This window comes from Monodelphis domestica, chromosome 1 (genome assembly GCF_027887165.1).
Source record: "Monodelphis domestica isolate mMonDom1 chromosome 1, mMonDom1.pri, whole genome shotgun sequence".
NCBI classification, from domain to species: domain Eukaryota; kingdom Metazoa; phylum Chordata; class Mammalia; order Didelphimorphia; family Didelphidae; genus Monodelphis; species Monodelphis domestica.
Genome location: NC_077227.1, coordinates 706,662,349 through 706,688,297, shown reverse-complemented (window position 1 = coordinate 706,688,297; position 25,949 = coordinate 706,662,349). Strand labels below are relative to the sequence as shown.

The following is a 25,949-nucleotide window of genomic DNA, read 5'->3' as shown; positions in this document are numbered from 1 at the left end:
TATACAATGATAGCTGATAAAGTTTTCCAAAACAAAGCTGTCCCACAGCTAGATTTCTTTTGCTTTTATATTTTTTCCAACAAATAATATCTTTTCCCAAAGTATTGAAATGTAAATAATGTTCTCAGGCAGCCTTACAAGTAGTGCCAAAATTTAACCAGTCCTCAAAAGTGTATAACAGTCCCCTCAACCTCCTCAAAGGTGCAAGAGGAGGGGCTTACACAAAAGAACCTCAACATTGCCAGCTGAGAATAAATAATTACTTGCGTTGGTACAAGCAGAATTACATTTCACTTTACACCCCCCCCCAGACCTTTTGACCTAATAACCAGATTATTAGAAATATATCAATATGCCCTGAATGTTGGCAAAAAGAAAAAAGAGAAAATATCTGTGATGTATGAATGTATTTATACACCCACTCATCCATATATATATATATATATATATATATATATATATATATATATATCAGGATTATTAGTAGTTGCAAAGAAGTGGTTAACAACTTAACTTAAATGTCCAACAGGGGGTAAATGGCTGAATAAGCTATGGTAAAATAATGTAATGTAATGTTTCAATGCCATTAGAATGATAAATAGAAAGACAATAAAGAACTGTGAAAAGATTTATATGAAGTAAAGTGAAGCAAAGATATCAGACCAGAACAGTATACACATCAGGACTATATTAAAATAAAATTGTATACCCAAATCCTCAGTGAACCAACAGAAAACAGGAAGGAGATATAGAGGCTTTATGGCCATACTATGTGGAAATTCATTTTTAAGTGTAAGTCATTGTAAATGTATGGGTTTTTTGGGGGGGTTGCTGCTGTTTACAATTATGTTCAAAATAACTATATAAAATATAAAATATAAAAAATAAAAGCAGAACCAGGCCATCAGTACTCCAGCCCTCTAGAGGAGTGGTCTCAAACTTTCAAGTTTGTGTGTGTGCATATAAATAAAAGTTTAAAGGACTAATCCATGTGCACCACTATTAAATACTATTATTTGTTTCTCATGTCAAAGTCCTCTTTAAAAAGATTACATAGTTGTCTGTACAAGGGTCCAAAGGGCAGCACAATAGGACATGGGGTAGGTAGGTAGCTGTTAGCAGGCCAGTGCTTTAAATTTCTGATTCCTGCTCAGGATCTCTCCCACATCTAAATGTAACTCTAAACTCTGGCAGTTTGCCCAGATAAGTTCTATACTCAAAGCATGTAACAATTGTTGTCCTAAGATGAACTCTTTATTTTAAAAATAACTCTTTAACTTTAAGCAAGAAAAGTTTCAATGCATATTTATAAATATTTACATTTTAAAATAAATTTTATATAGATGTCCATGAAAAATTATTAATTGCTTCTTTTATCTACCTTCCCATTTTCTGTTTATCAATTTTCCTCTAGATTTATGTACATTAAAAAAATATGGAAGCATTCAATTATGCCAATGGCCTAGATAATGATACTAAAGATGGGTTATGGATAACTTTTCTCTTTCATCCATACTTCAGTAACATTTGGACCAATGGTCTTACCATCAGCATTGCTTTGGCACCCTTTCGACCATTCAGCCATACTTAGCACTTTTTTTTGCAGTTCCTTGCCAACTGTATTTCTATTGGGTCTTTTGTGAACCCTACATCAAATCTCTCTCTCTCTCTCTCTCTCTCTCTCTCTCTCTCTCTCTCTCTCTCTCTCTCTGTCTCTCTCTCTGTCTCTGTCTCTGTCTCTCTCTCTCTCTCTCTCTCTGTCTCTCTCTGTCTCTCTCTCTGTCTCTCTCTCTCTGTCTCTCTCTCTCTCTCTCTCTCTCTCTCTCTCTCTCTCTCTCTCTCTCTCTCTCTCTCTCTCACACACACACACACACACACACACATAAAGACCTCTCTTATGACTTCCAGTCTCTCCAAATGCCTAGACATGTCAAAGTGAATATCGTATAGAAAATTTAAACTCAATATGTTTAAAAGTGACCAAATTATCTGCCACTGCTCCCCAAAACCTTCCCCTCTTCCTAATTTCCCTATCACTGGTGAAGGTGCTACTATTTTCCCAGTCACCCCAGCTTACAACCTAGGTATTACACTGAATTCCTTATTCTCTCTCATCCCTCATTTCCAATCTATTGACAAATCCTATTGATACTATGTTTGAAACATCTCTCATAAGTCTCCTTTCCTCTGAACTGCCAGCCCCATAGTTGGTCAGTCAGTCAAATAACACTTATTAAGTGCCTACTACAAGTCAGCACTGGAATAAACTCTGAGGCTGCAAAAAGAGGCACCCTGGAAGAGCTTCTTGAGGGTAGGGATTATTGTCTTTTGCTTCCTTTTGTATCCTTGCCCTCAAGGAGTTCACAATCTACTGGGGAAGAGAAAAAACAAACAAATATATACAAAGCAAGCTATCTATAGGATAAACAAGAAATAATTAAAGAAATAATAATGCTATATTTATATAATTAATTAATCATAATTTTAAAAGAAATAATTAAAAGAGGGGAGACATTAGAATTAGAAGGATTGGAAAAGGCTTCCTGTGGATGATGGAATTTTAGCTGGAACTTGAAGGAAGCCAGGGAAATCAGTAGGCAGATTACAAACAATAATATTATCAGCATTTATATAATATCTACTGTATTCTGGGCACCATGCTAAGAGCTTTACAAATATTTTATTATTTGATCCTTACAACCACCCTGAGAAATGGATGCTATTATGATCCTTATTTGACAATTAAGGAAACTTGGTCAGCCAGAGGTTAAGTGAAAACTGAGACGACTCAACCACCACCACCACAATTCCCTCTTGCCTCCAGGATGAAATATAAAATCCTGTGTAATTTAAAGACCTTCCCGGTAGGGTTCCTTCTTCCCTTTCCAGTCTTCTTCTGCCTAACTCCCCACCGCCTCGCAGAGTTCTTTCCCACTCCTCAGCCCAGACACTTGTCTCTGCCCACATTTCTTCTGGTGCTGCCCCACACTTCTGCCTCCTCGATTTCTTCGCTTCTTTCAAGACTCTCCTTTGGCAAGAAGGTCGTCCGTTATCTTCCCTCTGACATCACCTCCGATTTATCTCCTACACACACACACAATCTATATCTATGGAGATGCACATAACTGAACATAATATCTATGTGCTTAATTATTTGTATGCTGTTTCTCCCAGTAAATTGGCAGCTCCCTGTGGACAGCTCCTGTCTGGGCCTTTCCTTGTATCCACAACAAGTAGCAGAGTATCTGTATATTTTGATAATAAATGCTTACTGACCTGATTACCTAGAATCCAAATCACATTATTAATACCTAATTACTTATTACTAATACTAATTACTGTGAATTAATTAACTGTTAGTTAATAACTACTAATTAATACTAATTACTACCTTAATTATTAATTAATTATTAATACTAATCACTACCTTAGATTATTCTCTATTCTGACATATGTACTACTCTTGTCTTCCTAATTTGATGGAAAGTCCCATGATGTCAAGAATTGGCTTTAATAATAATAATCCCAGAATACATACTTTAATGTCAGGCTGCCCAATATGCAGATATGGGAACTAAAGCCATAGCTTTGTAGTACCTTAGTTCCATTCTGGTCTCCTTGGGCATGAATGGAGTAAGAGTGGTTCTCCTTCCTGGAGCTCTCAGAGACAATGCATACCTCTACTCCAGGTAATGGAGTACCCACAGCACCTGTTAGGAAAAAGGGAAGATGGGGAAAAACAAAGAAAATTCATGTTACACAGAAGAAAGAAGACTGGTGGAAAACTTTGCCTCAAAAAAGATTTATAAGCTGCTCTCAGAAAGGGAAACTTATTGACCCATGTACAAAAAACTTCCTATCATCAATATTCTAAATGGCTTTAACACCTCACCCACACATATTAGTAAAATCATGCTATTATACTACACCCTGAAGTACTTCTTAATGTGCCAATTTAGGATTCTTTTAAAACTATGAGACTCTTTTTACCATCCACTCACATCAGAAACAATATTCTACCGTTTTGATCTCAAGCATCAATATGGGCCTATGTGTGTACGAGAAAAAAGAGAAATGACTTAAAAAGAGAGAGAGAAATGACTGCTACATAGTTCATCACTTTGGAGCCACCCTGAATTGACAGGAAAGGTAAGGCTGAACAATGTAAGAACTGCAAAGGATTATTTGGGTTTTATATTACATCAATACATTGTATATAAAACACAAAAGGGACAAACCAGAATTCAAAGCATTCATTAATCTATAGGTTTCATTTTTCAAAGCCAGAGGAATCTGACATTGTGTCATGAACAATTGCCTATTAAGTTGCACGATGGCCCACTGATCTGGTATATCCCAAGTCTGCAGCATGAAGACTCTAATTGTCCACTTTAAAAAGCATTTTTCATGGATAAGAATGAGTACCCCTGAAGAAAACCAGGGACTAGAAGTTGGCTTTAGTTAGAAACCTGGAGCCTGTAAAGAGAGGTCTGGAAATTTATTTAACTAAGTATTCTGAGGGATACACATAGAGACTAACCCTACCATTTCATTGGTATAGGGAACTCTCAGGGAAGGAAGCTTCCTCTATAAATGTAGGTCCACATTCTTGGCAACTGATGATGTTAGAGAATTGCCTAGAAAACTGATGGATTTAGGGACTTGCCCAGGGTCACACATGTCTCAAGGAAGGACTTGAACTCAGGGATCCTTGGCTTGGAGACCAGTTCTCAATGCACTGTGCTATACTGCCTCTTAGAAGCATTTGTGGTCTATAAAAATTTACTTTTGTATTTTAAGTACTTCATTTAAATAATTTTAAATTAATGAGAAAAGAAGGAAAAGATAGGAATTAAGAGAAGGGGAAAAAAGGAAGGGAAACGAGGAGATAATTCTGAAATCTCCCTAGAGAATCTGTTCCAATGCTTAATAACACTCACTCTCAGTAAGTTCTTTATATAGAATTCCAATTCCTCTTGCTAAAATTAGAGTCAATTTCTTTTTGCTTTGTCCTCTTTGTGGCCAGTTTGTTCCTAAAGAGGAGAAAGCTAATGAGACTGAGGTTTGGAGTTTAATTCCTTTAAATTCCAGTTTGGTGCATTCAATTTCAGAACTATGAACTGTCCCCACAACCCTCTAGCAGTTATCTTGCATATTTATGTTACTGATGCCAAAAGAAAGTGGAAAGACCAGCACAAATCCATCACCATCACTTTAAGAAGGATGCAAAGTTGCTGGTCAGTAGAGTCATCTTAGCATGTAAAAGAAAGACCTAGATATCTTTTTTCTTCTCTTGAGTATTTCCAATGGTTCTAAACTTTTTTTTCCCAAATCCCGTTTTGGGGGCTTGACCCCCTAAAATTACAATCATTTATCACATATCCACTGTGTGTGAAACACTGTCCATGGTGCTGGAGAGAAACAGTTTGGATAAGACAGTGATGATCTCTGTCCTCATAGAGGATCATCATTACTAGGCTGTAGATCCAGGTAGCTGTGATGCACAACATTATATCATTAGGGAATTAGAGAGTTACAAGAAGAGTATTATGGGAGGTCCAAGAAGGAAGGTAATTTTTCAACCAGGGGATCTGGAAGAACCATGAAAATTACTTGTGATTTCTGAATGCCACGTTCCTAATGACACATCCCTGTAATATACTTTCTTCCTTAATAGCAGTGCTATAATGCTGGCTCATACTTGGTTTAGGGTACACTGTGATCTTTTCATATTTTTCTATCATATATATGATATAATTAATATTTAGCAGAGTTGACCTTTTTCCCCCATTTCTTTGATTATCGGTATTTGAGATCTATTGCCATATTTCAATGTGTGTATACATGTCCATAGACAGGCATAGTTATGAACAAGAATAGGATAGGGAAAATGTTTTGAGGAAAGGGAAAGAATAGGATCAAGAAAACCAGCAAAATATGGCTTCTGAAAACTGTGACAACCTATCACCTCAGCATTTGCATGCTAAAATGAAGAAAGGCATTTTGGCAGGCTAAGCTAACTAGATTTCAAGTCCAATGTTCACTGTTATAATTAACAAATTTTACCTGGCTAGTATCTGCTCATTTATCTTGTACTCATAAGTCTTTTTCTTATTCTCTGAAAGAGGCAGGATGCAGAGGCTGTTGGGGAGGTTATGAGCTTGAATATTGAGAAACCATCAAACACGAGAAATTGATTTATTATCTTCTGGAGCAGGTTAGATATGATAACAAAAAAGTACCTGTCAAAGAAAAAAATTCTAAAAACCCAAGTTATCAAATGGAATATGATTATCCCACCCAGGAGGCTGCTGATCAGTTTATAGGAAAATTTCCCATATCTTTAACCAAGCATTCCTTAGGAAATGAAATTCACTCCTCTTTCTGCTTTTTTAAAAATATTCTTTAATACTGATAGAGCACCTACTCTCTTCTTGAGCCATAATAGAAAATGTTTAGTGGGCATTAGGCCAAGAAGGGCAATAATCTATGCCAAAATGGGCATACTTTTTTCTAGTAGGAAATATTACTGGGCATCTTTCTATCAGGTATGAAATAATTCTGTGAACTGATAGCCTAAAGGTACTATGGAGAGAAGGGCACTGGAGTGACCAAAATGGAACTTGGGTAACCTCAGAAGCTAGAAACAAGCAGAGGTCCCTTTTGTCAATAATTCTGGATGAGTCGGCAGTGAATATACCATGTTTTTATACCCTGTGGGTGCTTCTGTTACTGCGGCAGTCTAGAAGGTCCACTCACGGCTTTGTCAGATTGGGTCCAGCCCCAACAAAATGGAACAAGCATTTTCTGTGGCCTTGGGGTCCTTGAGGAGTTTTCAGGCCTTCTTGGCTTTACAATGATAGGTGAAAGGAGCATCCTAGTGCCCTGCCTGCTCCCTACATACTCCTCCCTGCTCCCCAAAAGTCCAGGAAAAATATATAAAAGCACTCAATGCTATGAAATCTGACCTAATCACTAAGAGGAAACAAAATGGCCAAAAAAGTGCCCCAGTCTACTGTGAGTTGTTAGCTCCACTGTTTTTGGTCTCTCCCTTCATTCAGGCATCACAGAGAAAGGAAATGAGCAGAAGCAAAGAATCCTCCCCAAACATCAAGGTATAGGCACTCGGACATAACAGGTGCTCCCAATTCCCTTCACTGAAGACACTGCTGTCATTACTAACATTAACCATTCAGGCCTTTTTAAACCTCACCACCCGCTATTTTCTCCATGGCCACGAATCACCTCTCTTGCCTCCCCACACTGATTTTCTTTTCTTTTCCTTCCTCCTTTCTTTTTTTAAATACAACAAACCAGACACAACCATAAAATTTCTTCCTTGGCTCTAAACCTGCTTATCTCCAGCTTTGTTCAAATAGGGTGTTTTCTCCCCACTTCCAAAAGCAAAAGTTACAAACCGTTGAGAAACGAGATCTATAATGAAAGTGCTGACAGAATCTTAATTATAGCATCACAAATGCAACAATATAATTAAAATCTCCAGGCAAAGATAATGACTTGAGTTTCACAGGCCCTGTGATATTTTAAAATAAAGTTCACACTGGTAACTAACTGCTCAGACCTCAAGCAGATGGTGAGCATAAAGTAGGCCCAGTGTCTCCCTCCCAGCCCCCTCCATTAGGGGGCTCATTCTGAGCCGGAGCCCAGACCGCTACACCTTCTTCCCTCCTTTCCGCCCTAGTCCAAGGCTCATGAATCTTAAGAAATGTTGGCAGCCTGCCCACCGAGTGTCAAACTCCAGGCAGCAGTCAGGAAGAAGTGACACTATTATTCTTCCAACAGTTCTCCTCTCTTTAAAAAAGTTGTCAGCTCTTCCCAGATAAATTTAATTGGCCCTGCGGTCTCTGTCCCTCGGTATCTGGGGACCTCGATGCGGTTCTATGTGGTTGTGTCCTGGGAGAATTGAAACAGGCCAACGATAAGGTACTCAGTGAGCTCACTGTCAACAATACACGGAGTCCCGCTGTAGGAGCTATTAGCTGCCTCTGATCTAAGCCTCTAATTAAAGTGGCGATTAGGCCCAGTGAGGCATTCTGACCATGAATTATTCATCTCCCTTCACAGTAATAGCACCAGGGGGATTAGAAGGAGAACTGGTGAAAACAGAGGCATTTTAAACAGGGCTTTAACCATATATATACAAGCAAACATGGCTTTCACATCTTTTATTTTTCTTTTTGAACCTCACCATTCCTCTGTCCCCCCCTTTTTTTTTCTTTAATATTTTGGAGAATCATAATTTCAGATTGGAAAGGAATCTTAAAAGCCATCGATGCCAACTTCCCAAGAATCCTGGTTGGGGGGAGGGGGAGAGGAATACTGGATTTGGAGGTAGATGCCGTGGGTTCAAATCCTATTTCCCCTAAGTGATTTTAGATAAGTTACCTTCCCTCTCTGGGCCTCAGTTTCCTCTTCCATTAAGTGAAAATGGACTACATGGTCTCTAAAGTCCTTTCCAAGCTCTAAATCTATGGAATAAGCTAACCAGAGCTGCAAGGGTACAAGGGCAATTAATTGACCAGAGAAGCAAGTTGGCCAAAAATGGCTTCAGAAACCTAGTGGAGCTGCTGAGGGGATTTTGTTGTTTCTTGCCAGCCAGGAAGAGTCCAAGAACAGACTATTAGTTCACGGAAATTTATTTTCAATTCTAGGGTAAATGTGTGTGTGTGTGTGTGTGTGTGTGTGTGTGTGTGTGTGTGTGTGTGTGTGTGTGTGTGTGTTAGAATGTGGGTGAAAGTATTGTGCATAAAGGGATAATGCACTGACTCCAAATAATCAGTAAATGGGATTCTGGATTTCTCAAGCCTCCAAGAAATCTCCTGATCTAAGGGAGCAAAGCCTGGGATGAGAGGGTTAGGGAACAGAGCCAGGGGAGTCTATCAGGAAAACCCCACTTAAACCCTCCTTTTCCTAAACAACAACAATAATAACAATGAGATGAGCATCAGGGCATTTCTTTTAAAAATCATCTATTTTTGTTGATGCTTATAATGAATGTAATACAATATCTTGGAATCAAAGGACTAACTTAAAAAAATGAAATTTGTTGCAAGGCCAATTTTGTCATTTTGGTGGTTTAAAGTAAAAGGACAAACAATTGCAATTTAATTCACAATTCCAGGAGCCAGTGAACATTCTCCATTCCTTCCCCTCGTTTTCCACTCACTGTCTTTGTGTCTCTAGTAAATGCTTAAAGCCTGTAATTTAGGATTTCAAGAATTTCTGCACTATAATTTCTTTCCAGATAAACTTTCCATTTCCAGAAGTGTATAATCACTTGCCTTGCCTTAATTAGTGGAGAGTTACAATGATCATTTTGCAATGAAGGTGATAATGGGGACAGAGGATGATCACTGGGTCCAGTGAGCTCAGCCTCCCTCTCTGTCTAACATTTATTCCCCAGTGGTGGTTTCTTCCTTTAAGTGTCTGGGTAATTCTGACTTGAATATGCCTGAGGTTGCAGCTCCCACTTCTGCCTTTGGGAATCTGTTCTATACTTTAATTACCCTTTGTGTAAAGAACTTTCTCTTTGGCTCCCTCAGTGCCTTCTCCTTTCAGAGTCTCAGCTTGGTTTCTCAGCCTCTTATCCTTTCTAATAATTATGGCCCATGAGGCCCCTTGCCATCCTCCTTGTTTTTTTCAAATTCTGGATATCCTGAAGGTGCCTAGAGTTGTATAAACTTCCCTCAATGTGATCTTCCCATCAGATGCTCTAATATATGTTCTGTCCCAATTCAGATATTATTTCTTCACTCCAGACTTGGGTAGCACTGTCATGCCAATAAGCTCAGGACGGAGAGAGGAAGGAAAAAGTGGACATTCTACTTAAAGAGCCTCTCTAAGTCAAGTCCTATTCTTTAAAACTTCATCCAGCAGCTTTGTGGTGGCAAAAATTGGAAAATGAGGGGATGCCCTTCAATTGGGGAATGGCTGAACAAATTGTGGGATCTGTTGGTGATGGAATACTATTGTGCTCAAAGGAATAATAAAGTGGAGGAATTCCATGGAGACTGGAAAGACCTCTGAGAACTGATGAAGAGTGAAAGGAACAGAACCAGGAGAACATTGTACACAGAGACTGATATACTGTGGTACAATCGAAGGTAATGGACGTCTCTACTAGAGCAATGCAATGATCCAGAACTATTTGGAGAGACTTATGAGAAAGATGCTATCCACATCCAGAGAAAGAACTGTGGGAGCAGAAACACAGAAGAAAAACATGATTGATCATATGGTTCGATGGGAAATGATTGGGGATGTAGACTCTAAATGATCACCCCAGTGCAAATATTTACAAATAAAAACTTCATCTAGCGGAATCATACTTATCGGGTGTTGAAGGGAAACAGCATACAGTGGACAGAGCACTGGATTGGGAGTTGGAAGACTCGGGATTCTGCCGAAGGACAAAAGACCTTCCACTAATGGGGCTAGGCCATTCACCTTTCTTGCCTCCATTTCCTTGCCTATAAAAATATAGTTGAATTAGCTTCACAAGTTCATAATCTGGGGTCTATACCTTTTCTTAAAGGTCAGATAGGTGGTGTGATAGAGAGTGCTGGGCCTGGAGTCAGAAAGGCTCATTTTCCTGTGTTCAAATATGACCTCATACATTTACTCGCTGTGTGGCCCTGGGGAAGACACTTCACCTTGTTTACCTCAGTTTCCTCAGTTGTCAAATGATCTGGAAAAGGAAATGGCAAACCACTCTAGTACTTTGCCAAGAATCTCCATTCAGACAGAGTTGGACATAAATTAAAAAGTTCTAAACAACAACAAAAGTCAGCTTTTAAATACATTGGTAATGTAAAACCCAGTGGAATTCCTCGTCAACTATAGGAGAAGGGAGGGAAGAGGAGAGGGAAATAACATGAATCACATAACCTTGAAAAACTTATGTGTAGATTAGTTACTGGAATAAAACATTAAAAAAAAGCAAACACATTGGTAAGTAGATTTCAACATAATGGGTTTCCTGTGTAGCATCATATTTTATTTTCTGCATTTAAAAATATTATTCCGAGCAGGAGTCTATAGGCTTCAACGGGCTGGACTAAGGGCTTCTGAACACACAAAAAAGGCTAAGAACCCCTGAACAAAATAATCTTTAAGATTTATTTACACTCTAAAAGTCTCTGGCTCAATGAATGAATTCATAGACACTGTAGTCAAGTTTTGATGTGCAAATGAACTAGACAAAGGCAATGGGGTTAATACTCAAGCTTAACCAGGAGGACAGCACAAGAACTAAAATTCATAAATAACCTAACTGAAAGTTCCTTTTCTGCCAGAACTTATTGAAGAGTTTGTAACAGAGTGATATAAATGGGTTCATGGTTTCTTCCCATATATAGAAAGCAATACCTAACACATAGTGAAATAACTTTAGGGGGAGAAGAAGTAGCCAGAGATCTTTGTAACAATCTGTGATCTGGATAATTAGTCATGTTAATAATAAAAAACTAAATTCACTTTGAAGTAGGATGAGGTCAAAATCTATTTTAACCAGTAACACAAAGTCTTTCTTTGATTTACTCTTGACTAGTTAGCAAAAATGAACCTAACTATAATTTTGTTCAAGGCCCGTATTTCCCTACTCAACTGACACTATCTGAATAAACCAGTTCAGTGCTTAAATACTGTCGGTTACCATCCCATTTCCTGTTCCAATATGGCTAACTTCAACCCCCTTGGCTTTTGTTTTCAACTAGTTCTTCACCTGTCAGAGTTTAACTACTGGCCCTGGGGGTTAATGGATTAGACTTTGAAAGGTAGTCAAAGTAAAGGATAGCCGTGATCTCACCTTTGTCTAATTCTTTTGAGCACATGCCAGTGGATTTAACCAAGTTCATTGAGCATGACCTCCTATGCAGTAAATCCATGCAAACTAAATAATGGGCATTTGTCCAAGAAGGAAGGGAGAGAAATGTGAACAATTCAGTTTGGCCTAAAAAGTGTAAGGGACCATGATAGACCCTCGATTTGTGACAAAAAAGGAAATGTGCAATGCTTTTTGGGGGGGAAATAGCTTACAGGAAAAAAAAAATCTTTGTATCAAGTTTCTTGAATGAGGGTTCAGTATCCATGATATGTAGTCAACTGACAGAAATATATAATCAAAAGCCACTTCCCGGTGGATGTGGTCAAGGAATATGAATAAATAATTCTCAAAAGGAGAATTGCAATCATATGAAGGAATGCTCCAAATCACTAATAAAATCATCCTGAGGTTTCACCTTACACCCAACAAATTGGCAAAGACAAAAGATAATCAGCACGAAGAGTAGCTGTGGAGCGATAGGAACACACATTGTTGGTGAAGCTATAAATAAGTACAACCTTTTTGGAAATGTAGAATTATGCAAATAAAATGACTAAAATTTCTATAAACCCTTTGACTTAGAGATTCCATTGCTAAGTCAAAGGCGTAAAGAATCTGGTCATTGATAAAAAGAAAGACTCCCTTTACACCAAAATATTTTTAGCAACACTTTTTTTGTGTGTGTGACAGCAAAGAAGTAGAAAAAAGTAGACAACCATCATTTGGTAAATGGCTACATAAACTCCCTTACTTAAATGTAATAAGTATTACAGTGCTGTAAGAAGACAACAAATATGATGAATACAGAGAATCATAAGCCACACCAGGAAAACAACATAGATAATGACTACAACACTGTGAATGGAAAAGAAGAGCCACTACAAAAGACTAGAACATTAATATCACAAAATTACAAATTTAACCCCTCAAAGATATGAGAAGACCCCAGCCCCCACACCTTTGAAGAGGTGTCTATGTGTAAGGGGAAGGTGGTGTTTGTCCATGGCTTTGGAATGTTATTAGTATGACAAATATTTTTTTTTAATGATTAATTGGCTTTACTGAATTTTCCTCTTCTACTTTTTCCTCTTACAAAAATGTCTATTATAAGAGAGGTTTTCTGGGAAGGGGAAGGAGAGGTAATGTGGGGAGGAAATTTAGATGGTATTCAAAAAGAATGCAAAGAATTGCCATATTTTTGTATAAGTAAGTCCTTTTCCCTTTTATTTTTGTTTAAATCTCTTTAGGATTCAGATCTAGTAGTGGTAGTGCCAGATCATAGTGTATGTACAGTTTTATAGCCCTTTGGAAACAGTTCAAATTGTTCTCTAGCATAGTTGAACTAATTCACAATTCCACCAATAGGGTATTAGTGTCCCAATTTTTCCACAAACTCCTCCAACATTTGTCATTTTCCATTTATGTTATGTTAACTAATCTGACAGACGTGAGGTGGCACTTTGGAGTTGTTTTTATTTGTATTTTCTAATCAGTAGTAATTTAGAGCATTTTTTTCATGTAACTATAATTTTGACTCCTTTAAAAACTATCTGTTAATTTCCTTTGACCATTTACCATCTGGGGAATGGCTCTTATTTTTATAATTTTGGCTTAGTTCTCTATATATTTAAGAAATGAGGCCTTTATCAGAGAAACTTGCTATAAAATTTTCTGCCAGTTTCCTGTTTTCCTTCTAATTTTCATATGCATTAGTTTTGTTTGCACAAAACCCTTTGAATTTCATGTAATCAAAACAATCTATTTTACTACCTATAATCCTCTAATTCATAGTCACAAACTCTTCTCTTATCCATAGATCTGAGAGATACTTTTTTCCATGCTCCTTTAATTTACTTATATCACCTTTTATACCTAAGTAGTTTATTCATTTTGATCTTATCAGAGTATATGGTGTGAGATGTTTGTCTATGCCTAGTTTCTGCCAAATTGTTTTCCAGTTTTCCGAGAAATTTTTTTTTGAGTATTATAATCTTATGAGGTTTATTAAAGGTTAAGGATTAAAGAAAATACAGAATAAGAAAGCACATGTGCTAGGTGGGCCGAGAGGCCCAATTCAATTTTCACTCACATCATGAGAGACACGTCTGTTTCGAAGCGGAAGTAGGAAAGAGAAGAGACACCACCATAGGCGGAGACCCTTTTTAAAAAAATAATATTTTATTTGATCATTTCCAAGCATTATCCATTAAAGACAAATATCATTTTCTTTTTCTCCCCCCCACCCCCCATAGCCGACGCGTGATTCCACTGGGTATCACATGTGTTCTTGATTTGAAACCATTGTCATGTTGTTAGTATTTGCATTAGAGTGTTCATTTAGAGTCTCTCCTCTGTCATGTCCCCTCAACCGCTGTAGTCAGGCCGTTGCTTTTCCTCGGTGTTTCCACTCCCACAGTTTGTCCTCTGCTTATGAATAGTGTTTTTTCTCCTAGATCCCTGCAGATTGTTCAGGGACATTACACCGCCACTAATGGAGAAGTCCATTACGTTCGATTATACCACAGTGTATTAGTCTCTGTGTACAATGTTCTCCTGGTTCTGCTCCTCTCGCTCTGCATCACTTCCTGGAGGTCGTTCCAGTCTCCATGGAACTTCTCCACTTTATTATTCCTTTTAGCACAATAGTACTCCATCACCAACAGATACCACAGTTTGTTCAGCTATTCCCCAATGGAAGGGCATCCCCTAGTTTTCCAATTTTTGGCCACCACAAAGAGTGTAGCTATGAATATTCTTGTACAAGTCTTTTTCTCCATTATCTCTTTGGGGTACAAACCCAGCAGTGCTATGGCTGGATCAAAGGGTAGTCATTCTTTTATCGTCCTTTGGGCATAGTTCCGAGAAATTTTTGTCGAAAAGCTTGGATCTTTGGATTAATCAAACATTAGATTACTGTGATCATTTACTACTGTATAATGCGTTTCCAATCTGTTCAATTGATCTACCACTCTACTTTAGCCTGTACTGGATAATTATCACTTTGAAATCACCCCTGTGAGTACTACTAGTTTCCAGTTTGGAACTGCTAGGTCACATTCCTTCACAGTTTTTTCCCTTGATAGTCTTAAATTTTTGTTCTTTCAGGTAAATGTTGTCACCCCCCCCCAACTCTATAAAATAATTCTTTCATAGTTTGATAAGTATAGCACTGAATAAGTAATCAGCCTACCCATAAGCAATTATATTTCTATAATTGTTTAGGTCTATTTGTGTGAAGAGTAATTGTGTTCAATCTTTGGATTTGTCTTGGCAAAACAAACAAACAAAATCCAAGTTTTTTATATTGTTTGTAGTTGTTTTAAATTGAACTTCTCTTTCTATCTTCTTCCCAATGAGTTTGGTTGGTAATATGTAGAAATGTTGATGATTTATGTAGATTTGTTTTATATCCTATAACTGCTAGATTTGTTTTTTTCCTAGTTCTTTAGCTTGTTCTCTGTGTATTATACCATATCATCTGCAAAGAGTGATAGTTTTGCTTCATCAAGGCCTATTTTTATTCCTTCAATTACTTTTTCTTGATTTTTTTGCTACACTTAGTAATTCTAATACATTATTGAATAACAGTGATGAACATGGACATTCTTGCTTCATTTCTGATCTTACTAGGAAGGTCTCAAGTTTATCTCTGTTAGAGAATAATGCTTGCCCTTGTTTTTATATAGATAATACTTATCATTTTGGAAAAGTTCCATTGATTCCTATGCTTTATACGGTTTTTAATAGGAATGGGTTGTATATTTTGTTGAAAGCTTTTTTGGTATCTATTGATAGTAATTACCATGTGATTTTTCTTGTTTTTGTTACTGATATGGTCAATAATACTGATAATTTCCCTAATACTGAACCAGCTCTGCATTCGTGGAATATAAATCCCATCTGGTCATAATGTTTAATCTTTGTGTAAATATTGCTATAATATTTTGCTATTATTTTATTAAAAATTGTTAATATTCATTAAGATCATTGGCCTACAGTTTTCTTTTTCTGTTTTTGTTCGACCTGGTTTAGGTATCAAAACTATATTTGTATCATAAAAGAAATTTGGTAGGACTCCTTCTTACTAATTTTTTCAAATAATTGGAACTATTACTCAGATGTTTGTTAGAATTCACTTGGAAATCCATCTGACCTAGGGGATTATTTTCTTAGGGGTTTCACTTATGGCTTTGTGTTTGCCTAAAAGACTATTTTTCAGAGAACTCACTGAAGGCAGGTTCTCATGCAGAGGTCAGGAGAAGTGATAAAAGAATACTCTCAAGGCTTCTCTGAAGAATTTTAGTACTGATTGGGAGACATGGAAGGTATGGTACAGGATCGCCCTGCATGGCATGCTCACTTCAAAGAAAGTATGAACAAAGTAGAATTACAGTGGCTCAAAAGAAACATGAAATGTATATATTTAGAGAAATATCTATCCCACATGTTCATATGGGCTTTTTGGGCATGATCTGTGGCAGACCCTTCCAAGCCCATATCGGTCTGAGTTGCCACAGTCAGTAACCTGGTATATTGACCTCAACATAGTGATGTCATTTTTTTTGTCCTTTTAAAGTATGAAGGACAACCACCATTGAGTCCCTTACTTCTCTCTTTCATGTTTAACCTTACATGCTTCTCTTGAGTCTTAAATTTCTTACTCAGCTCTGTTCTTTTTATTAGGAATGCTTGAAAATTCTCCATTTAATAATAATAATAAAAAATGTTTTAAATCATTTTGATTAAAGAAATGCAAATCAAAACAACACCGAAATACCACCTCATATCTATCAGATTGGCCTATTAATATAATAATAAAGGAAAGTGATAAATGTTGAAGAGAATGTGATAAAATTGGAACACTAATACATTGTTGGTAGAGTTGTGAAATAATTCAACCATTTTGGAGAGCAACTTGGAACTCTGCCCAAAGGGCTATAAAACTGTGCATATCCTTTGATCCTGTAATACTACTACTAGATCTGTATTCTAAGAGATCATAAAAAAAGGGAAAGGATTTGTGCAAAAATATTTACAGAAGCTCTTTTTTGGTGGGAAAGAATTGGAAAATGAGGGGATGTCCTTCAATTGGAGAATGGCGAAAGAAATTTTGTTATATGATGGTAATGTATTATTATTGTGCTATAAGAAATGATGAGTAGGATGATTTCAGGAAAAAAGCTTAAAAGGGCTACATAAACTGATGCTGAGTGAAATAAGCATAACTGGGATAACACTGGACACAGTAAAAGCAGTATTATATGATGATCATCTGTGAAAGATTTAGTTACTCTTAGCAATACAATGATCTGGGACAATTCTGAAAGACTTATGACAAAAAATACTATACATCTCCAGAGAAAAAAACTGCTGGAGTCAGATGCAGATCAAAGCATACTATTTTCCACAATTGTTTATTTATGTTTCTATTTTAGGGTTTTGGTTTTAAATAATATTCTCTTAAAACAAAGGCCAATATGGAAGTATATTTTGCACAATAATACATGTATAACCCACATCAAATTGCTTACCATCTCTGAAAGGAGAGTGGGAAGAAAGGAAAAGAGACAATCTGGATATTATAATTGCAGGAAAATGTATGTTGAAAATTGCTATGACATGTAATTGGGAAAATAAAATATCTTTTTAAAAGAAGTCATCTATTTCCTTCATTCAGAAGTCCTTCATTTTTTCTCTTGAAGGATTATGATCAGTTTTGATAGGTAGGTTACTCTTTATTGTAATCCCAGATCTTTTGCTTTCTGGAATATTATATTCTAAGACCTCCATTCCTTTAATGTGATAGTTGCTAAATTTTGTGTCAGTCTGACTGTGGTTTCTTTCTGACTTGAAGTATTTCCTCTTTGGCCTGGGAGCACTGGAATTTAGCTATAATATTCTTGGGTGTCTTCATTTTATGATCTCCTTCAGATGGTGATTGATGAATTATTTCAATTTCTATTTTAATATCTAGTTCTAGTATACATGTTTTCCTCAATAATTTCTTGAAAGAGGATGCCTAGGCTCTTTACTTGATCATTGCTTTCAGGTAATACAACAATTCTTAAATTACCTTTCCTTGATCTCTTTTCCAAGTTGTTCCCATATTGCACATTTTCTTCTATTTTTTCAATCTTTTGACTTTGTTTATTTATTAACATCTTATGGAGTCATTAGTTTTCATTTGCTCCATTCTCATTTAAAAAAAAATTATTTTCTTCAGTGAGCTTTTGTAACTCTGTTTCCATTAGACCAATTCTTTTTTAAGAAGTTACTTTTGTCAGTGAATTTTTGTACTCCTTTTTCCATTTGGCCAAATGCTTTTTAAGATGTTATTTTCTTCAGTACATTTTGTACCTCTTTTATCAAGCTATTAATTATCTTTCCATAATTTTCTTCCTTTGCTTTAATTTATTTACTTAATTTTTCCTCCACCATGCTTATTTGAAATGAAAGTAATTTTTTTCAGGAATTCTAATATTTGTGCCTAATTCACATCTTTTCTTTGAGTCTTTTCTTGTAGTTACTTTGACTTCATTATTTTCTGAATTTGTGTCCTGATCTTCTCGATCACAATAGTAGCTTTATGGTCAGTTGTTTTGTTTTGTTTTGTTTTTTTAGTAGTTTGCTCATTTTCTCACCCTATTTCTTGATTTGGAACTTTATGTTAATACTGGGCTCTGTTCCCAGTGTAGTGCGGTGGTAGAGGCACTGTCTTAACCTTCAAGCTTTTTCACTGCTGTTTTTGAAGCTAATTCTGGGGGAATGGAAGTTTTTGGTGCTTCCAACATGGTGTGATCTAGGGAGACATATGGTCACTACTCTCTTGATCTTCACTCTGGTCCTTACCTAAGAAGTGCCTCTGATCCCTTGGGATTAAAACTAATAGTGCTCTTCTGAACCCTTCTTCCCTTTTAGGACCATGAAGGATACATCTTTTTGATTGAAAGTGTTGCTCTCCAACCTTGAACTATGACCTGGAAGTGGGTATAGGCAAATGTAATTGCCAAACAATTGCTACTAAGGACTCCTACTCCCTCTTGATCAGAAGTGCTCCTCTTTCCCCTTAAACTATGATTCAGAAGTAGGTAAAGGCAATGGAATTTTGCCAAACAGCATTTACTTTTGTGTCCAGTGCTAGGACAGGGGTACCCTGTAATCACTTTCTGACAAGCTGCCAGGGCCTCTTACTGTCTTAGATTAAAAGCTCCCTCAGTTGTTGCTTCTTCTGTCCCTACCACCTGGTCCCATCACTGATACTGTGGGCTTTGAGCCAGCTTCTTCCCCCTTGTCAGAGATCTCTCTCTCTGACCTCCTACATTGTCTTGGGTAGGAAGATGCCTCATTCTGACTCTGTAGTGCTACCACTACAGAATTTGATTTTAGGCATTATTTTAAAAGTTGTTTGGAGAGGAATGTTGAGACAGCTCAGATGAGTGCTTTTTTGTATTCTCCCATCTTTCTTCTGACTCTGGAAGGGTCATTTTTAGTATTTGAAGACCTTTGTCTGTCTCCCTATGAAAACCTAACCTGGGAAAATGACCCACAGTGATTTTTCTTTGGATTTCCTAATCAGGATTCATATGGTTAATTTTCTAGGCTTTTGTTGAGTGAGTTGGGTTTAGGGAAGTTGAGTTTTACTGCTTTCTCATACTTTACTCTCTTGGCTGTTTTTTCAAATTACTTTTTATTTATTATGAATAGAATTATATATGTGCATGTTATCTGCTTTCATAGAATATAAAATATCAAATAGAATACACTTAAAAGAAGGTTTCTCAATTTATTTTTAGTCTACATTATTAACACAGTGCCTAGCACATAGCAGGAAATTAATAAATGCATTTATTGATTTTGAACACAATGATTTTTGAGATGCTGATGGTAAATTCTGATAGGGAGGATCAACAGAAGTTGATAATGCAGAACTAGAGTTCAGAAGAGAAATAGAGCCTAGATATATAAAGACTTGTCTACATAGATATAATCATTGAACCCATGAGAAATGATAAAATCAGAGAATATTCAAAAAGAAGAAGGTCCAGGAATGAATCTGGAACAATCATAATAGCAAGAATAGAAACAAGGAAAAAGTAGTGTTAGGGGAGCCAAGAGAGAAGAAAATGTCTAGAAGGTAAACAATGTCAAAATCTGCAGAGAGGTCAAGCAGAAATGAGGCCAGAGAAAAGGCCAAAAAAAAAATCAGCAATTAAGAGATCATTCAGAGATCAAAGAGATGATAACATTTGGGAGGGGAACTTCAGTGGCATGCTGGAGTTGGAAGTAAAGATCATAAGAAACTGAAAAATGAGTGGGAAGTTTAGAAATTATGGCAATGAAGAACTCTTCTTCAAAGGAGGAAAGAGATGTGGAAAAAGAAAGGAATAGCAGAGTCAAACAGAAGATTTTTTTTTTAAAGGATGAGGGAAACTTAGACATGTTTGTAATAGGGAGGGAAAAAGATTCAATGGACATGGAGGGATTGAAGATGAGAAGGAGAGAGCCCATGATGGATGGGGCAAATTCCCAGAGGGCACAAAAGAGGATGGGTGCAAGATCACCAGAGGAGGAGTTAACTTTGGTAAGAGGTCCACTTCTGAATCAGACACTGAAGCAAAGGATCAGAGTATGGGAAATGATGAATAGTTTTGAAGTGAGCAGAAGAGGAGATGAGGGAACTCATGAAGGGCAGTGAAGTGTCTTCTTACTATTTCCTTCCTTATCACTTATATATCCATTCTCTAATGGATGTGTTCTACCCACTTAGCCCAAATATCATTAGTTTCTATAAGGTGCTTTGGGACTTTGTAAATTTACCTAAGCAGCAGTATATTAAAGAGGAAAGATCTCTGGAGTCATGGGATCATATGGAGTCAACAGACCCTAGTTCTAGGCTAGCCTGAAACATGTACCAGCTGTATGACTGTGGGCAATTTCCATGACCTGCGATTCAGTTCCCTCACTTGTAAAATGAAATTAATAGTGTTTATACCTACACACCTCACAAAGTTGTTCTGGGGAAATAGTTTGGTAAATCTTAAACTGATATGCAAATGTAAACTTAATTTTTATTTGATAAGAGATATTATATTAGAGCCAATTATCACTAATATTTCTAACATAAGACAAAGCAATAAAAGTTGTAAAACTTCTTACAGTAGAGGTTCAAAGAGTAACTGAACATGATTTATCCAGAAAAGCATTCTAGTATAGAGTATATATATATATATATATATATATATACATATACACACACACATACACACACACACACACACACACATATATATATATAGGACATAGAGAGCATGATCTTTAAGTAAAGTCCAATGGGAAGGGAACAAACCTCAAAAAGCTTCTAACAATACATTCAAACAACTTAAATTTCAGATATTTACTAACTATACTTTAGGCCTGTGTACATTTAAGTAAATCTCTGAGCCACTAAATCTATGGGAAATTTCAAGTTCTATAGATTTGTCTCACTGTGAAAATCATTCGCAGCCCAATGGCACAATTGCACCTCTCTCCTATAGTGCTGAACTTTATCCATACCTCTGAACCATATTTGAATTGGAGCTCTTTATTGGGATTGACTAATAAAAATGTTAATAGAAATCCTTAAAAATTTGGGGAAATAGTGCAGAGGTTCCATCTGAATGAATAAAGTATGAATAACATTATTTTTAAAAGAAAAACAACTTTACAAATGAGTTATATACAATAACATAAATTAACAGATTGGGTTACATACTGAAGTTCTGGCATAACTACTTTAATGAATATCTGTGATTTGCATAATGCTTGTACTCAATTGGGTGATGATAAAGTGGTTTTAAGATAACACTATATTGGGAAATGGAAGTAATATAAAAACAAAATGTATCTATAAATTTTTAAAAATAACCTCCTTATAAAGCTTATATGAGTTAAGTACTCCCTTTAAATTTAGATTTAAAAAATGTTCTTTGAATACAAATGAGTAAAAATGTAAACTTCAGCAGAGTCTATGACCAAAATTGTGAATCTGATATTGGCAAAGTCACTAATATGGTATCAGCCATCCTCAGCACTTACATCATATAGGCTGTATTTGTTCAATATTGTCATTCCTCCCATCATCTCAGTCAAAGGACAAAATAGAGTTTTGACACTCCAAATAAGCAATTTGTCTTACTCGTGAGAACGAGGTTCTCCACTCAGTGGTCTATCTTTATGAATGAGCGCCTTTGTAAGTGAGCTGGCATGGCTGTGAGGAATTAGGATCTGCTGGTAAGGAAAAGCTCATTTTTTGCTTGTGAATAAAAATACAAACCTACTCTAGAAATAAAGCAAATGGAACATGAACGGCCTCATAAAAAGTCGCTAAAATATCAACAGCAACAGAAAGAAACTAATGATACTGAACTCTGTGCATCTGATTATTAGTACTTCAGTGTATAAATGGATGGATAAATTCCAGTGAATGTATGTGCATAGCTTCTTGGCTCCAGAGTTCCAATGGCTATATAAATTTCCATAACTGTATGACTACCAATGTATAAATGAACTTCTAGGATTTACTATCTATATCACACACTTGGCACTTAATTATATATATTGCTATCTAATTACCATAGTCTCATTATAATATAATAATAAACAATTATATAGTACTTTAAGATTTGATATTGCTTTTACATATTATCTCATTAATGCATAGAATGGATGAGACAGCTAGCATCAGTGGAATCAGAAGATGAAGAGAATGACAGGCCCAAGGTGGTATTGCTCATACGGAGCAGAGACATGACTAGAGGCCAGATCTGCAATCTTCTGGTTCAGTTCTTTTTCTGCTGTAGCATGTTGCCTCCTGTAGAATTCCTAGTAACTCTCCCCCCCTCTCCCCAGTCTAACTCAAATGCTACCCCCTCCAGGAAGTTTTCCCTCATTCCTCAAGTGGGTACTTCCTCTCGGTTCTCTTATGAAGTATTTTGTTTTAACTATACACAATTGCACAGAAAAATCATTTGTGTTAGTGTCATCCTTCTACCAGACTATAAGTTCTCTGATAGGCTGGGAATTGTCTAATATTCTAGACTTTGTATCACAGTAACACAGAGATCTGCATATATGTGATAAATATGTATTGTACTGAGTTGAGTTGGGTTGCTTCACAACCTATCTTCCATGATGCCAACAATTATAGGTACTGGATAAATATATGTTGAATTAAGCTGAATTAGTGAGTCAAAGTAATGGCTTTATACTTTTTTAACTTTATATTTCTTGGGGGTTTTTTGTGGGTGTGGTTTCTTTTGCAACATGGTCAATATGGACATATGTTTTGTATGACTTCAAATGTATAATTGATATACTGCTTGCCTTCTCAGAGGATGAGAAAAGGGAGAGAATTTGGAATTCAAAAAAATTTAAAACTTTATGTTAAAAAAGTTTTACATGTAATTTGGAAATATTTAGTGAAATAAAAATATTTATTTTGAAAAATGGCTTTGTAATATTGTTACATGCATCCCTATCTGAAATGGAACCCAAATGGCATAAAGGCACCCAAATAAGGATATGGATACCCACACACATACTAGACTTGAGAGTGGTAAAGGTCAAATTTTATGTTCAGAGATCCCACACACAGGGTTAAAAGATCTGAGTTTGGGTCCCGTCTCCACTGCTTAATAGCTATGTAACCATTTAGGCTCTCAAATGAGCTGGCTCATTTCATTGTATTGAAGAAATTTTGTAACCTGTACTATTATTTTAAGACTGCTAGGAGAATAAGATACGAAGACTACATCTGTGGTGCTGAATCACTGAATGAATTGAATGTGTGAGTGCTTTCTATTTAACTGGAGTCAAAAAAGGAATAAGACATTCTTAAGTTCTATGCCTCTGTGTTTAAATATTAACAAGATTCATTCCCTTGTCATTCCTCCTTCTATCCACCACTAGGTACATAAAATAAGTAAGGATCTGCCTAAATACAGGCTTGTGGGCAACTATATTCCATTTGTAAGTGATGAGAGAAAGTAGACAGATAACGATTCGAATATAGTACCCCCTCCCTCTCAGCTGACCACCCTTCTTTCCAAGCCCCACATCCCAATCACCTGAGTTTCTGAGAGTCATTCTCTTGAGCTCTTACTAATTACATAATGAATGGTCCTCTTTTCATGGTAGCAAAGCACATGGGGACCTGGCATAGCTGAAGACTGAATGTTAGAAGGGACGAGCACAATTTTCTTAGGAAAACAAATGTTTCTACTGTAGAATTAAGTGCAAGGATCAAGGCTTGAAGAAATCGCCCAAATTAACCTTATTGACTCTATTGTTCCCAGAGTTTATGGGTTTGAGAAGGTAACAGACCTCAGAAAGGAAATGTCTTCCTTTGCAGTTCTGTTGCTCTCTCGTTTTTACACAAGTTACTCCCCTTTAAATTATTCAACCTCTGAACTGTCCCTTGTAACAATGAAAAACACTTAAAGCAGAAGCAACTAACTTAGCAGTACACCTAATATTTCCCATGGGTTCTTAAGAAATATTACTGTTAGAAAGATTTCAAAAGAGTAAAGTCCTTTTCAGTTGTTTTGTTCTATCTTTTCCTTTGGCAAAGGAGTGCTTTTCATTTTTACCCTCCCAAAAAACCTTATAATATTTCTGGTAAATGTAGACAGCTTCTGGCATGATAGCTCATGTAATTTAAGTCTTAGGTGCCTGGAGCAAGAGGTTGTGACTTGCCCACATACAAAAAGCTAGCATGGCTTGACTCCCAGGCTTACTAATGCCGAAACTGGTCTCTACCTAATAGGCCACACTGCTTTCATCTTTTAACACAAAACTCTTGAAACAAAAGTATGAGTCATAGTCAATACATGCTGTGTATTGTGTTTTTAGGAAATTAGACAATAGCCAACACAACCATGTATAGCAAGTTTTTGGTTTGTAAACTATATGGAATTAATACAATTAAAATTCTAGAATGGAAAGGATGAACTCTTCAAACACATTCTTCCAACTATGGACCCAGAAATTTGACAATGGCCTTACTGTCATTAACTATGCTAGGTCCCCATGTGCTTTGCTTGCATGAAAAGAGGACCAGTCATGGTCATTAGAAAGAGTTCAAGAGAATGACTCTCAAAAACCCAGGTCATGGGGATGTGGGGCTTTGTTATTATTCCTTGGAAAGAAGGGTGGTCATCTGAGAGGAGGAACTATATATTAAAAAATTAAGTAGTTTCACATTGTGTCCAAAAGAAAAGTGGTTGCTCTCTCAGGTTAAAGAAAAAAGTGAAAAGCAAATATATATGTTGGTTTGTATAAATCTATAGTTCAATAGGCCCTAACTTCAAGTATGCGACAGGAAAAATGATTAACACAATGCAAATTTGATTGTATTAAGATTCAACATGTAAGGCTTTAGGTTCATGAAATAAACAATATAGATAGCAAACCATAAAACTTGACCACGTTTAGGATTAGAAACCAGAGAGAAAAAGACTGGGAATCAGAAGGGCTAAGATCCAGGGATTGACAACAGCCCAGAAAGAACACATTAAGACTACTTCTTGACTTCTGGGTCTAGCCACATCCCTCACAGCTCAGAATTTCCGAGTCAAGGAAAGCAAGGAAAAGAAAGTATAGTGTGTGCCAACAAAGACAGGGCAAAAACATGGAGCAAGATTTTTTAAACTTAGAAAAGGAAGCAAATGAGATCCAAGTGGTTTAGTAGCAGGATAAATATTGCCCCTTGGATTAATTATGACTACTGCCATTGACTCATTACTCAAGATGGCAGGAGCTAGAATTTTAGTGAAAGTGTAAGGTCCACCACTACCATATGATCCAAACCAACAGAGGTTTTAGGTTCACTCCCAGTGCTATGAGATAATCTGAACCCTAAAAATGCTACAACATATGAGCTATGGTGACTACTATTCTCTCCATTTCTCTGTTCCATTCTAGAAGCATGGAAGAATCATTGGTACAAGGAACCCTTCTCCATCCAAACACTGATATTATCACTAGAGGCTCCCAAGAAAAAGAAGTAGAGCAAGAAGGTTTGAAGGATGGTTTTTCTCACCTCTGGTATTATGGCAACACAGGT

The 25,949-nt window shown here is 36.6% G+C and overlaps 1 protein-coding gene across 3 annotated transcripts in view; it reads right to left on the bottom strand.

Moving 5' to 3' along the window:
- The window catches only part of ACSF3 (acyl-CoA synthetase family member 3), a 237,775-nt gene that overhangs the window by 150,690 nt on the left and 61,136 nt on the right, over positions 1–25,949 (bottom strand). For all 3 annotated transcript variants that reach the window (XM_007477310.3, XM_056810927.1, XM_056810930.1), the window contains one exon: positions 3,598–3,710. In XM_007477310.3, the coding sequence (XP_007477372.1) occupies positions 3,598–3,710 (113 nt within the window). The remainder of the gene's footprint in view (positions 1–3,597; positions 3,711–25,949) is intronic.